The 15,151-nt window shown below is 37.5% G+C and overlaps 1 protein-coding gene across 2 annotated transcripts in view; it reads right to left on the bottom strand.

The window, feature by feature from the left end:
• Positions 1-7,561: 7,561 nt before the first annotated feature.
• SEPTIN10 (septin 10) overlaps positions 7,562-15,151 on the bottom strand; it is a 98,265-nt gene continuing 90,675 nt past the window's right edge. The window contains exons 10-11 of one of the 2 annotated variants that reach the window (XM_037807297.1): positions 10,383-10,574; positions 7,562-8,585 (exon numbers count right to left, since the gene is read on the bottom strand). In XM_037807297.1, coding sequence (XP_037663225.1) covers positions 10,383-10,574 — 192 coding nt within the window. In that variant the 3' untranslated portion in view covers positions 7,562-8,585. The remainder of the gene's footprint in view (positions 8,586-10,382; positions 10,575-15,151) is intronic. The other variant, XM_037807296.1, reaches the window with a different exon arrangement.

Below are 15,151 nucleotides of genomic sequence, written 5' to 3'. Positions count from 1 at the left end.
TACCGTGTGGTTTCTCTCCTGACCGGACCCATATTGACAGATAACGTCTGCTAGAAACATTATTTTTCTCCGGTGATTAAAAACCTTGTACAGAGCACACGAATGCCAATTTTAAACTCCAGTCAGCTGTCTGCCATCTCTATTCAACATCCACAGCCGAGTGTGGCCTGTATGCCGGACCCTGGAGCTGCAGGGATGAGCGAGACACGGACCCTGACCTCAAGGGGTTGGCAGGTAGTGAAAGATGGAAGCACAGAAACTGGCGGTAAATGTAAGACATCTACGCACTATAATGTAGGACCACATTAGTGGGAGCTCCAAGAAAGGAGTCCTGAAAATGCCGCAGGCCTTTTCCCCTGCTGGCCTGGCCCTGCTATCCTCTTCCTCCCCGACCCGCAGAACCACGCTGAGACCCCCGCCCTGGGCGCCACACCCCTCTCCCGGGGAGACAAAATCCCAGGCTAAAGGGATGCGCTCACTTGAAACCTATGCCCACCTTCTAAACTGTTTTGGGTGTCTGGAACCCAGAAATCCCTGCACAAATGGCCCTAGCCTGCTTCTGGGTCCCTTGCAGGCCTACGCGCATACTGAGGGTGGACACCGGGCAGCTTTTGGTATGTGCAGGTGGAGGGTGAGGGGTGGAAACTAAGGCTGGGATGTTGGGCCGGGGCATCTGCACTCACATACACACAAGGCTCCTTGGAGGGGGAGAGAAGAGGGCAGGCTGTGGGTCGGAGGCTTCCCACATGTCCTCTTGCCCCAAACCCTGAAACATCAGCAGCGGCCTGCTCCCAGTTACCCTAATCTCTCCCTAGGCCCCCAGCGCTGAACTCCTCTCACATCTCCTTGCTTTACACAACCTGAGGTGTCCTGCACCCACCTCCAATCTGGAAAATTTCATTTTCCAAGAAACCTGAAGACAGAGAGAGAGGCAGAGACAGCGAGAATGGCAGTGGTGACAGCTTGTTCTGTATCGCGACTCCTCTCGGCTTCTGCTGCTGTTATGACCACGAACTCTCCAGCATTCAGACTCTCCAAGGCAGGCTGACTGGACTATGTGGTAGGCATTTCCCGACTGTCTCACAGCTCCCCGCCCGCTCTCATATCCTCTATTGACAGTTGCTGGGGCTGGGTCTCTACAGCTCATGTATCAGCTCCTTCAGCTACTTCCTACTGGGCTTTTCCAATAGGAAGTAGCTAGAGGGTCACTGCAAGGCTAGAGGCGGGAGAAGGGACTCCTCCATCCGCTTTGCTTGCTGTTCCTCTGGGCACTGCCCCACCCTGGACTTTTCCCTTTATCCCTCCCACCCCCCGGGGTGGCAGCTGCTTCCTGACGCCACCATCTCCACGTTCCTCAGTGTTTCCTTGCTATCCAGCTCTCCAACACTTATAACCAGTTCCCCACATTTGCCTCCCTCTGTGAAACACGAGTAGGGTTTCTGTTTTCCTGACTGGGCCCAAACCAATATAGATTGTGGTTTCAGTTAAGCACAGAGTGCTGGGTTGTTCTTTCATTTGTTCACTAATCTGTAGGTGGATGTCTTGGGCCAGGCAGCCCTCCCTGGTTGACCCAGCTATAACTAGGGTTATAAAATTATACAGGTCAAAATGTGACAACTTCTGGTCAAGGTGCTGCCGGAGGCAGGTGGGCAGGTGCTCAGATCATTCAGCAAGCAAAGCGGATCGAGCTGATAAGGAAGCAGAACCGAGAGGACCAGGGGGCCAACATGGGAGCTGAGAGAGACAGGTTTGAGCAACTGGAAACATGGCGGTTTATTAGCCAAACTAGGGTGTACAGGAGGAAGGGCAGTTTGGAGAGGAAGACATGCAGAATGAACTTACGGGACTACAGAGCTTTTGGTGCTGTGTGGACCACACAGGTAGAGATTTCCAGCAGATGGCTAGAAACACAGGACTGGAGTTTAGGAGAGAGATGAAGGCCACAGGTACAAACATGGAGCGACTGCCATGTGGCTGAAATGAACAGTGTAGATGAGTTCACACAGGGGGGCTGAGGAAGGAGAGGGAAAAGGGAAGGAAAGCTGAAGATGGAACATTGACACCTTCATTTGAATGATCAAGGGAGATGGTCCAGAATACGAGGTGGAGAATGAATACTCAAAGAGGCGAGAGAACCAGAAGAGAGTATTCTTTCTGAATGTTTTTTCATCTTTCAAAAGAGGGGAAAAACAGTGACTTTTAAAATATTTTGAGGATTACTGAAATAATATAATTCACCTGTCACACAGTGTGTTAACTAACATTATATTAAATGGCAAATAGATTTTAAGCTCAGTAAAGGCAGGAATTATAGCTCAATCACTCCTGTTACTCCTGAAAACACCAAGAACACAGGAGGAACTCAATAGGCGAATGAATGGATGACTTCTCCCTTGTCTGGACATGGAAAGGGGGTAAGTCACTTAGCAAATGGGTTATTTAACAGGCCATAAGCATTGCTCATCTAATTTGAAAGACCAAAAGGGTAGACAATAACCTGACCATCTTAATGCAGTAGAGAAAACTATCAAGATCAGTAAGTTATCTAAATGTAGGATTTTTATATTTAGTTTATCATTAATTTTGCTTACGACTGTCTGGCACCATTTAAGGTCCTATGTGCCACTTATGTATAAAGTAAAGTAACTGCACATCTTGTTTTTATCTAAATGATAGATCTCTGAGACCAAGAGTCTTTCCTTAAGTCAGCCATCTCGGGGAATGTTGCATTAAGCTATAAAACACTTTTCAAAAGCTCTCAGGTATTATCTGGATAGTCTGAAATGATTTCTCAGATCCTCACCTGCCTTAAATTGACATTACCCACTCTGGTGTTAGGTAAGCCTTACATGTGCTCAGAAATTACCATAAAAGCATTGATGCTCATTAGGAAAAAGACTGTCGTAATAGCATGACTAAGACATACAGACACATATGAATCAAAGTGATTACTTAGCAGCATCTGGTGGTAGGAATCATCATCACCCTGATCTGAAAAGGTAATTACTTTGGTTATGGCAAACTGAATATAGTTTCATTAGGAAAAGTCTAGCACCATAGAAAGGTTTTATTTTTTTTGTTGTTGAGTGGGAAGAAAAAAGGTAAAAATGGATCACATTAAAATGGATGATTCTTAGGAAGCAAACATTTTAATAATCAACATACCAATTCACACCAACATATAAGCTGTTCAAACATCACAGAAGTTGAAGAGATATTTTGATAGATGTTGCTGTGGGAGGTAACAATTAAATGTGAATGGATGTGTATTAATTGGAAACTATAAAAATAACTATCAAGATTTATCCGTTTTGTTATTGTGTTGTTCTTTATATCTTTATAAAGGAATATTAGAGACTTTTTTTTCCTGCTAGAAAACACAGTTGAATTTTATTTGCATCTGGCTAATCAAGTACATCAGAGCATCTATCTTCTGAGGCAGACATGTTTATGTGGATTACCATGGGAAATATTGATAAACTCATGAACTTGAGAAGGCTGCCAGATGGAGAACAATTATGTATTTGATAACATGGGTGTGAGGTAATGTCTGTGTTCCAATAATTTTCTCCACTCAGTGTCTCATTCATATATAATTTTTATGGAATAATTTTTAAAACATTTTTTGAAAAGAAAATAAGTTCTTAACAAACACAAATAGATGATAATTAGAATGACACAGTGTCATATAAACTGTGAATCTACTTAATTTGTGTAAACACAATTTCCAAACAGTACAGAAATACAGCTTTAACTCTGTCCAAATTAGATTTGATCATTTCCCCCATCTAAGGATATCCCTGAATCCCACCACTCAAATTCATTTGAATCTTCAACAATTTTCATTCTTTAAGCATCTCTCTTTTTGATGTATAATTTACATGCCATAAAATTTAAATACCATTTTATGTGTATAGTTTGATGAGTGTAAGTAGATGTATGGAGTTGTGCAATCATCACCACAATCCAAGTTTAGGACACTTCCAACACTCCAAGAAGTTCCTTTGGGCTCCTCTGCTACCAATCTCCACTCCCACTCTAAGCTCCAGGCAACACTGATCTACTTTTGGTCTCTATACCTTTCCCAGATATTTCATATAAATGGAATCACAAACAGGTGGTGTTTCTCGTTTGCCTTCTTTCATTTAGCATGTTTTTGAGATTTATCGATGCTATCCTTACTTCTTTTTATGGCTAAATAATATTCCATTGTATGAACATACCACATTTTGTTTAACCATTCATCAGCTGATGGACATTTGGGTTGTATCCATCTTTTGGAACTGTGACAGTGCTGCTATGAACATACATATTCAAACTTTTTTTGAACACCTGTTTGCAATTCTTTTGGGTATAAACCTAACAGTGGAATATCTGGGTCATTCTCACCCATTCCAATCAGCAATGTATGAGGGTTCCAATTTCTCCACATCCTCGCAAACACTTATTATTGTCCATCTTTTATTATAGACACCCTAGTGGGTATGTAGTGGTATTTCATTGTGGTTTTCATTTGCATTTCCTTATTGACTAATGATATGGAGGGATATTACAAGCTATTTCCAGATGCCCAAAGAAGAGGGACTCCCCTCAGCTCACTTCTTCCTGGGAATAATCTTTCTCTGTACAAGCATGTGTTGATCCGTAAAACTGGTAGAGCCAAGTTTTATGCCAAAACTTGGAGAGATTTAAAGGATCTATACAAGCAGAAGAAATGCCAAGTTTCCTTAGCCTGGAGTGAAGGACATTACTGTATGAAGCAGGTAAGTCCAGATTCTAATCCAGCTCTACCACTGTCACCTCAGGTCATTCACTTCTTTGGGCCTCAATTTCTTTACCCGTCCAATGGAGCAAACACCGGACACTTACTTCCTTGGGTTCAAATAAGAGCAAAGATATTAGAGCAGTATGAAAATTATCTGAAAATTATGAAATGCTTTAAAAGCAATTCTAAAAAGGTGATGATACTAGAATAAGCAATTATATTTAAGCCAATGCTATTGGAATGTCTAGGACCAAATGTTTCTTTTCTTGTTTTTTTTTTTTTTAACTGATTGAGGTTGGGTAATTTAGGTGAGTTGCAGTGGATACAATTAGCAAAGACTGAGAAATTCAAACTACTTTTGCTGTGAACCTCAATGAATCAGTGTTACAGGTTGTCAAATGTGTATATATTCCTTATTGTTTCTGTGGTTCCCCATGTCTTTAAATCCTTTTTACCTGTGATATTAATAGTCACAAATAACTACTGCACATTTTTTATCACTTAAATATGGATTCTGCTATGTGCTCCACATATATTAGCTCACATGCAAACAAGAAGATATTGTTGTGGGGGGGGGGTTAGGGATATATCTCCACTTCTGATGTTTCCTTCTATGACATCAGAGTTCAACTGTTGTAACTCTTCTGGTCTCTGTGTCCCTTAATATCTTCAAAGGCAGATAAAGCGACTTATCTTATTGGTAAATCTGAGGAGAATGAATGGGGTATGGTCAACTAAGCAGGACACTGCTTTGTCTTAGTAGTGAGTAGTGAGTGAGCAGGTGTTCTGCTCCTCCTGGGGCAGGCTATGCACCCTTTTAATTGGGGGGTGCATTAGGGTTCTCCAGAGAAACAGAACCAATAGGATACATATACACACACACACACACACACACATATATATATATATAGACACACATACATATATAAATGTAGTTTAAGAAATCTAATCATGAGATGGCAAGGGCTGGCAAGTTTGAAATCTGTAGGGGAAGCCAGCAGGCTAGAAATTCAGAAGAGTCGATCTTGTGGTCTTGAGGTAGAATTTCTTCTCTGAGAAACCTCAGTTTTTGGTTCTTAAAGCCTTCATTATGGGTATAATCGCTTATACTTAAAGTCAACGGATTATAGATGCTAATCAGGTCTGCAAAATACCTGCACAGCAATATCTAAGCTGGACACCACTGCCTAGCCATGCTGACACATCACCACCACAGGGGATGCTCTGAGGGAAGGCTGCACCCAGGCAGTGCTGCCCGTGAGTGGGTGGGGAACTCTGCCTCATTCTGCCCCTCGTTTAACAAGTTCGTGTGGCTCTCACACTAAGCTATGCCTTTAGAAACCAAGGTGATAGTCTGGCCTCCAGCTGCCACTCTTCTTTTATTTTTCAATTTCTTTCCGAACTCAATTGAAGAAAAGGGAGGCTATTTATTAGGCCCATGAAAAATCTTAATATTTAGGAATCTGGCCAGGAACATTGAAAAATAAACAAAATGGACTGTGATGTCCTGGTAGGACCAGGGTGCATGGACCTTGGACTTCACTACATGGACCTAAATTCAGTTCATCTCTAAAAAGGGGATAATAATAATAATCCCTGTAATGCTTTTTCCTTTGTGATCTTTTGATGCTCAAATGACAGCCTATGTGAAAGAGCTTCAAAAATTAGAAGACTATGTACAAAGATTAATGGTTGTTAGTTAGGGGCAATTCTGTTTCAAGTGCTTTATGGAGAAAATAAACACAACATGTCTAGCTTTATTTTGTTCCCAGGAGAATTATTAATTTAAGCATCAGCAGATAATAACTCATCTGTAATCTTTTGCCTGAACAGTTGAGAATAAATTACCTTTTTAACATATACTAACTCATTTCTAACCTCGTGCCTGAACAGTTGGGAATAAATTACCTTTTTAATGTATTAAGGGCAACCTGAAATTCACAGTGCAATTGTTAAAATTTTTGCTGAACAGTGGAATCCTTCTAAAATGAAATTTTACATGGAATCCCAAGTACATGAAATAAATTGAAGAGTTCATTGTGGTTGAAGCAGGCGTGAGGCTTTCTCATCACAAAATCATTAGTCATACATAAATGATTATCCTCTTGTTAAGTCCAGAGACTTAGGAAGGTTCCCATGAAGTTCCTGTCAACCATAAACTCTACTTTGTCTTTCCATGCCAACAATCAACCTGGTATTTAAAAGTAAACTTATTAAAGTTTAGGTCAGCTGTTTTGTACAGCTTGTTATAATATGGCTATGAAATAACAAACACTCACATAAGTGGAAATGACAACCCGTGAGGTGCACTTTTCTCTGCTGAGCTCTGTGGTGTGACCCCTGGCCTGACTGGACTGGACTACCTGATGTCAGGGCCTCCCCAACTCACCTGCTCCTCACCTGTCAGAACTCAGGTATCCCGAGAAGAAAGTTCAGAGCTTTCTCCATAACACAACTGAATATACTAAAGTTCTAAAAGGCTAAGAGGCATCTGTGAATTTCAAATGCAAAAAATGGAATTTAAAGTGTTTGTAAAGATAAATTATGTTATGAAATGAAGGATATTATTTGCAACTTATACAACTTCATGAGAAAATACACTGCTCTGAATCTGACATAAGGCTACGTGAAACATTCTTTTAGTCTAAAAATACTGGTAAAATATCTCTACATCTTAAAATAAATCAAACATATAATTAATTGAACTAATTTTGATTAAATGTCTTCTTAAAATGACAGTTTGCAAAAAGAAGTTAAACCACTTTAAACATTTCAGTAAATATAGAGATATATTGGTCAAGAGTAAAATATCAGTTTTATTTAGAAATATTCAAGTACAAAAAAATGAAAAATTACAGATCTAAGAATGTTAAGAAAAGGTTAGAAACCTCTAAATTGTTCTGAGAATACTATTAAGACATTCTGAATTCAAATGTCCCTTGAGATATAAATCATCTAAATTTCTCACACCTTCACTATTCAGATGTTCATAGCTATTTTCTTTTAAAAAAATCTTTCAATAAATGACTCCAGCTTCTTACTTTTCCCGGGAAGACAGAGTGTTAAGCAATGAGTAGGTGATACAACCTAATGAAAATACTGTAATACACCCAGTTTCAAGGTGCTTATCGCTAGAAAAATGGATTTATATACCTGGATGGTTTTCCTTTTAATCATATTTTGTTTCATCACACCAACACATCAACCACAATAAGGCATACTGAAGAAAGAAGGTCATCATATTATGCAATTTGATACAGAAGCTTGAGATCACATTACCAATTAGGTAATTATAGCAAAACTTTAAAATTTCTATAAAACTATTGAGAGGTTACACAGTTTAAGATATATACTACACTTCAAAACATATTCCCAAAATTTTACATTTAGAAGATTTTCAAAAAAGGTTCATCTTGAAATATAAATGTTATCAGATAGACATAACAGGAATGAGTTTTGTATTTTAAAATGGCACTGAGACTTTTCTCTTTGGTATAATGTACTGCAAAGTGTCAATAACTTGGCAACAGAGAAAAATGGTCTAAATTCATCTCCAACCAACAATTCTAAAATTTCTAGCAGTGAATATGTAAGTAGTATCATCTACTCTAGCATATATATTTTGACCTTATACTTGAAAGTATTTTTCCACAAATGACAGTTACTGTGGCCATTTGCCAGATATAGAACTAATAAATGACACAAGAAATAAGAACAGCAAAAAAAAAATAAAGCATACTGTAACTTTTTAATAACTTTTGCTTGTGGTGACCTTCTGCAATGTATAGTTCAGGAACCTCGGTTTTACATATAATTGGAGCTGAAAAGAGGAAAAAAACACCTTTGATTAGTACAATGAAAAACCATATACAAAATGAAATTACTAGAATCATTAGTTTTTCAAAGCCTTTATAGAAAGAACAAAACTACACCTATATACTATAGGATATTTAGCTATGAGACTTTCAAAAAGGGGAAAAAACACAAGAATTCTTGAGGAGTAATCCTTCTGAGCTCTCAAAAAACTATGGGCTTGGCCATTATTTCATAAAAAAATAGCACATACTACAGATTCACACGTGGAACATGAAGATAACTGTTACAAGATAAAAGTTATTGGCTTTCATATATGGAATAAAATTTGGGAATCCAATTTCAGTAACAATAGATTAAGATGAAAGGAAAAGAAGGTGAAAAGTCCCTTAGCTTTATAATTCAAAGCATCAATAGATTATATTTACACTTTGTCTTCTGAAACTCAATGCTTTAACTAAATGGCACATAAAGAAAATATAGCTATTGCACTATCATAGCCCATTCTCTCTGCTATCGCTGGGCACTGTTCTAGGGCCTAGGGATGGATACATCGATAAATAAAACAAAGATCCATGCCCTGATAGATTTTACATTAAAAGATCATACATGAGAATTCCTTTTCTTCCTCCAAAACTATAAAATCCATAGGCTGATTAAATCCACCAAAACCTTGTGGATTTACTTCTTTCCTCCACATTTCAAAAACAGAAAGCCACCACAGGCTAAAATTATGTTTTCCTAACTATTTTGAAGTTGATTTACAATTTTCTGAAAACGTTGGGTTTGAAACAGATGTCGTGATTCATTTAAGACAGAAAAAGTATTGCTCTTTAAGGACTATAAGGAGGCCTTAATGCTGCTAAAGCAGAGGTAGTTTGAGTAAACAAGCAAAGGCCCACTAAGGTAACATTCTAGTAAGTCATGATGAATTTCAACAACAGTCAAATAGGTAAACTGACAAGGACATTGTAAGTGGGACAAATAAAATGAGGGACACAAAGAGTAGAAGGAAATTATCAAAAAGGAAAAAAAAACAACAACTTATTTTCTAAAACTTTGGAAACTTTGATTTTAACACATACCCAAAACCTATAAGCCTTGAGATTATCATCCAAATGCTACTCATGGCTGCCCCATTGTACTGGAGCCCTCTCTACCTTCCTCTGCATCTTTACGTCCACCATTGGTTTCACAAGCTCTGACATCAAAGCACAGGAGTTCGAATCGATAGCCTGGATCCCTTATTAAAATAAAAATTCTCACAGAATCAATAACAGAATTTGTTAAAAAAAAAAAAAAAAAGTGAGCCTAAGAATTAGTTTTTTAGTAAAGTATTATCTTATGTCTATGATTCCCTAACAAAGTACATAGCTTCCATTTAAATATGAAATTCAACATAACTGAGGGTAGGTTAGCAGTCATTAGCTGTGTACTAAAGCCACAGGCTGGGCTTTGAAGTAAGAACAGTCAATTTTCTTTCCTCTGCTAACTGATCCTTTTTACACTGTGATGCATTTTTATTTTCTTCATTCATTCATTCACTCATTCATTCATTTATTTCGGCAAATATTTACTGAGCACCTACTATGTGCCGGGCACTGATCTAGATGCTGGGGAAACAGCAGCAAACAAGATGGACAAGGTCTCAGTCAAGGAGCTGCTATTTCAGTTGCAGAAGAAGCAAGGCATAAGCAAACAGACAGAGAAGTACTATGAAGAAAATCAAACAGGGCAATGGGACAGAAGATGATGGGTGAGGCATGGCATGGGGAATCCAACAGAGACGGAGGTCAGTGATTACCTACTTCTTACGATCCTTGTCTTTCTTTAGGGTGCTACCCGATGCAGCAAAATACTGGTTCTGGTATATTTCACAGGCAGCTTTCTTTCTGGAAAAAGCAATTATTTCTTCTTCCAAAAGTTTTCTCTTTTCTTCAAGCTTCAATCTCTCTTCATGGTGGACTCTTTTAAGGTGCTCAAATTTGGCCTGTAGCTGTGAAACAAACATGCAATACTCAACAAAGACACAGGGTGGCAGCACATCCACAGGGATGTATGCTAGCTCAGCTAGCCCTCACCTACACAATCTTCCTAACAATCTCAAAAGTTTCTGCTTAAAGGAAAAGTTTAGAATTGGAATTTCCTTGGTAACTTTGAATTTAAATGAGTTCCCATGGGAAAAAAAAAATGCTTGAAATAAATGTAAAAACCATAACCATGAACAAAACTCAGTTTTTAAAACATTTAACTTTTTCCTATTGTATTTTTTTCTTGCTCTAATTTTTCCCACAAAACCTTTTCAAATCAAGTTTCTCAAATCCATGCTCAATTAAAATACATTCATTGAAAGACACCATGGGTGGTGAAACAGTTGTTGGACAGTTATACTGGTAGACCCTTCAAAAGTAATTGTCAGTTTAAGTAAAGAACCTTGAAAAGCTACTGTATTTTTTCTTAGTTATTCTACCTTTTGAAATAAAAACTAAATAAAAAAAAATCTTAAGTTCAGAGAAACATTTATAGATGAAAATACTATAGTAGAATTTTCATCATAACGGGAAAAAAATAGCCTAAGTGTCAAAAACAAATCAAGTTGAAAAATAAATTTATGCTCAATGCACTCAATGCAGCCATTAAAATGAGTTTTGCAAAAGTTTATAACATTGTATCATGATATTCCTGTTGTAAAGTGCAAAAAGCAGAAACAGAAAAATATTTGAATTAAGGACACACTTCAGTAAATTTTCATTTCCTTGGGGCTCAAAATCATCTTGAGAAACCTTAAGAAGAGAAGGCTGTAGTGGATGCCAATTTAGAGGCAGGGCTAAGTTTGTCTTTATTTTATTCCACATTTTAAGGACTGCTCAGTATGGATAACAGAATGCTATCAGAGCTCTGAATGGACTAAAACTGAGAAACACCTAATACAAAAAGGAAGCTAAAAAGAATTGCGGAGTAAGGAAGAAAAAGAGATAATCCATTTAACATTTTTACCATGACATCAGAGACACTCCTCTTCAACTCCTGCCCTGGGCAGTGAAGGATTCCCCTCCCTTGTGCTTCAATATGGCCATGAAAGAAACCCTGAGAACACCACATTGTACAGTAATCGTTTACACAACCAACCTCTTCCCTGAGCTATCCCCAGCAGCTTGCGCAGCACACATAATGTTGCTCAAGAAGGGATTCTAAAAGATGCTGAAGCATTAACAATAAAATAAACTATAAGCTAGATGTATGTGAACTTCCTTCATTTAAGTTCAAAAAGTCCATCGTACAAGAAAGAATTAGGTGTATTGTACCTGGCTTAGCTGTGGTTCACTTGAAAAAATTCTAGAGGCTTCTAGGTAGCATGGCTGTCAAGAACACAAGCAAGTGTCTAGAATCTAGATCAAGAAAGAAAACTCTCTCCCTCCCCCCAGGCCTGGTCAGATACAGTGAAATGAGTATTTTCAGTTCTGGCCTGCAACCTAGCATTCATACAAAAAGTAGAATTTGCTGCCCAAAAAACTATGTCATAATAGTTGAGGAAATATTTCACTAAAAAATAGGAGGAATTAACAGAGGAAGCTAAACTTTAGCCTAATAAAAAGTAAATATTCAAAATACAGAATGGGTTGCCTTAGGAGCCAATGAACCTTAATAGGAGAAGTATACAGAGACAGAATAAGTTGAAAAACATAATTAAGGGCCCTTCTCTCTTTTTCTTTCAATCCAGGGAATTATTTTTTAAAACTTTCCCAAGAATGAGCAGCAGTGAAAATATCCAAGAAAGCAAAGACAAGGAGGTTTTAGGAGAAGTGATGTGATTAGTCAATATTGTTATCAAACTTGAAAGAAGGGAAGAAACAGCCCAAAAAGATGTATACAAAAGACTAGAGAGAAAAAAGAAAAAGACAAGGCAATGAATATAAGAAAAGATCTAAGAGAAAACTTTAACCTTCTCTGGATCTCAGAGATTTTATTTATATTAAAGAAAATAATGGGAAGATCTCTCAGCTCACTTCCATGGACAGCAATTTTTGATTTTATGAATACTTTTCTTTCTTTTCTTTTTTTTTTTTTTTTTTGGATCCTGAGGCACTTGAAACATACTGCTTTTCTTTTTCGAAATCTTTTTCAAAAAACCCCCCTCCTCCCACCCTCTACTGGTAAGGTCTAATCTGCTTTCTCTCTCTGTGAATTTGTTATTTCTAGTCACCTCTTATAAGTGGTATCATACAGTTTTTGTCCTTATGTGTCTTGCTTGTTTCACTGAGCATAATGTATTCAAGGTTCTTCCATGTTGCAGTTTGTCTAATAACTTCAGTTTCACTTATGATCAAATAATATTCCACTGTGTGCATGCATACCACATTCTGTTTATCCATTCATTTGTTGATGGACGTTTGGGTAGTTTCCAGCTTTTCACAATTGTGAATAATATTGCTATGAACACTGGTATACAATTATCTGTTTGTGACTCTGTTTTAGCTCTCTTTGGGTATATATATTGGGATTGCCGGGTCAAATGTAATTCTATATTTAACTTTTGAGGAGCTGCCATATTGTTTTCCATAATGGCTGCACCATTTTACATTGTCACCAATAGTGCACTAGAGTTCCAATTTCTCCACATCCTCTCCAACAATTGTTATTTTCTACTTTTTTTAAACAATGGAAATCCTTGTATTAAACGGTTTCTCATGATGGTTTTAATTTGCATTTCTCTAATGGCTAACGATGTTAAGCACTGCATCATGTGTTTATTAGCCACTTGCTTGTCTTCTTTGGAGAAATGTCTATTCAAGTCCTTTGTCCATTTTTAAATTGTTTTATCTTTCTGTTGTTGAGTGGTGGGGATTCTTTATAGATTCTGGATGTTCAACCCTTATCTGATATATGGCTTGAAACTATTTTCTCTCATTCTGGAGGCTGTCTTTTCACTTTCTTGATAACTTCCTTTGATGCTGAAAGTTTTTAATTTGATGGACTCAAATGCATCTATTGTTTCTTTTGTTTCTTATGCTTTTGGTGTTATATCTAAGATCCACTACAAATCCCAGGTCATGAATTCTTGTCCTTATGTTATTTTCTAAGAATTTTATACTTTTAACTCTTATATTTAGGTCCCTGATCCATTTTTAGTTGTTTTTGTATGGGGTGTGAGGGAAGGGTCTAATTTCATTTTTTTGCACATGGAAATCCAGTTTTTATAAGACCATCTGTTTTAGAGACTATTCTTTCCCCACTAAGTGTGCTTAGAACCCTTGTCAAAAGTCAATTGGCCATTTCATGTCTTAGAATGGCCATTATTAAACAAAGAGGAGACCACAAGTGTTGGAGAGGATGTGGAGAAACGGGAACACTTATCAGCTGATGGTGAATGTAAAATGGTACAGCCACTATAGAAGATGGTTTGGCAATTCCTCAGAAAGCTAAGTATAGAGTTGCCCTGTGATCCAGCAATCCCGCCTCTCGGTATATACCTAGAACTGAAAGCAGGAACCAGAACAGACATTTGCACACCTATGTTCAGAGCAGCATTATTCACAATTGCCAAAAGATGGAAACAACCCAAGTGTCCATCAACCAATGAATGGATAAACAAAATGTGGTATGTACATATGATGGAATACTATTCAGCAGTAAGAAGGAATGAAGTCTTGAAGCACGTGACAACATGGATGAACCTTGTATGTTGAGTGAAATAAGTCAAACACAAAAGGATAAATATTGTATGATCTCACTAATATGAACTAATTAAAATACGCAATCTCAAAGACATAGCATCTAGAATATAGGTTACCAGGAGATAGAATGAGGTTAGAGAATAAGGAACAGTTGCTTAAGATATACAGAAATTTTAACTAGTCTGAAATTAAATGAGTGGAAACAGATAGAGATGATGGTAGCACATTATGTGAGTATAATTAAGAGTGCTGAATTGTGTATGAATGCAGTTGCTAGGGGGAGTTTAGAGTCATATATGTCATCCAACGGGAAGCCAAAGGTTAAAACCTGGGGACTGTATAACTCAGTAAATCTTGTGTTGGACAATGACTGTGATTAACAGTACCAATAAAAAAAAAAAAAAAAGAATTCTTCCATGAACTAGAAGAAATGTACAAAACTATTACAAAGAGTTAAATAATAGAGAAGTATATGGTAAAAACATACCTATTGTAAACTATGGACTATAGTTAACAGTAATATCTTAATATTCTTTCATCAAGAGTAACAAATGTACCACACTAATACTAGGGCTAATCAATGACAGACAAAAGTAGGAGATGTTTGGGGTTTTCTTTTTCTCTTTTTTTTAAGTAATGAAAATATTCTAAACTTGATTGTGATGATGAATGCAAAAAAACCTATGTGATGACACTGTAAGCCACTGATTGTGTATATTGGATGGATTGCATGGCATGTCAATATATCTCAATAAAATTGTACTTAAAAAGAAAAACAAAGTCAGCTGGCCAGACGATGTCATCAAGATTGCAGCATAAGACATCCCTGGGAAAGTTGCCCCTTGGAGATGGCTTGAACCAAGAAAAAACAAAAGAACAGCAAATAGCCTCTAAAAAC

The sequence above is a fragment of the Choloepus didactylus genome, chromosome 17 (assembly GCF_015220235.1).
Source record: "Choloepus didactylus isolate mChoDid1 chromosome 17, mChoDid1.pri, whole genome shotgun sequence".
NCBI classification, from domain to species: domain Eukaryota; kingdom Metazoa; phylum Chordata; class Mammalia; order Pilosa; family Megalonychidae; genus Choloepus; species Choloepus didactylus.
Note: the sequence above shows the minus strand (reverse complement) of the source record. Positions and strands in the feature narration are given on the sequence as shown.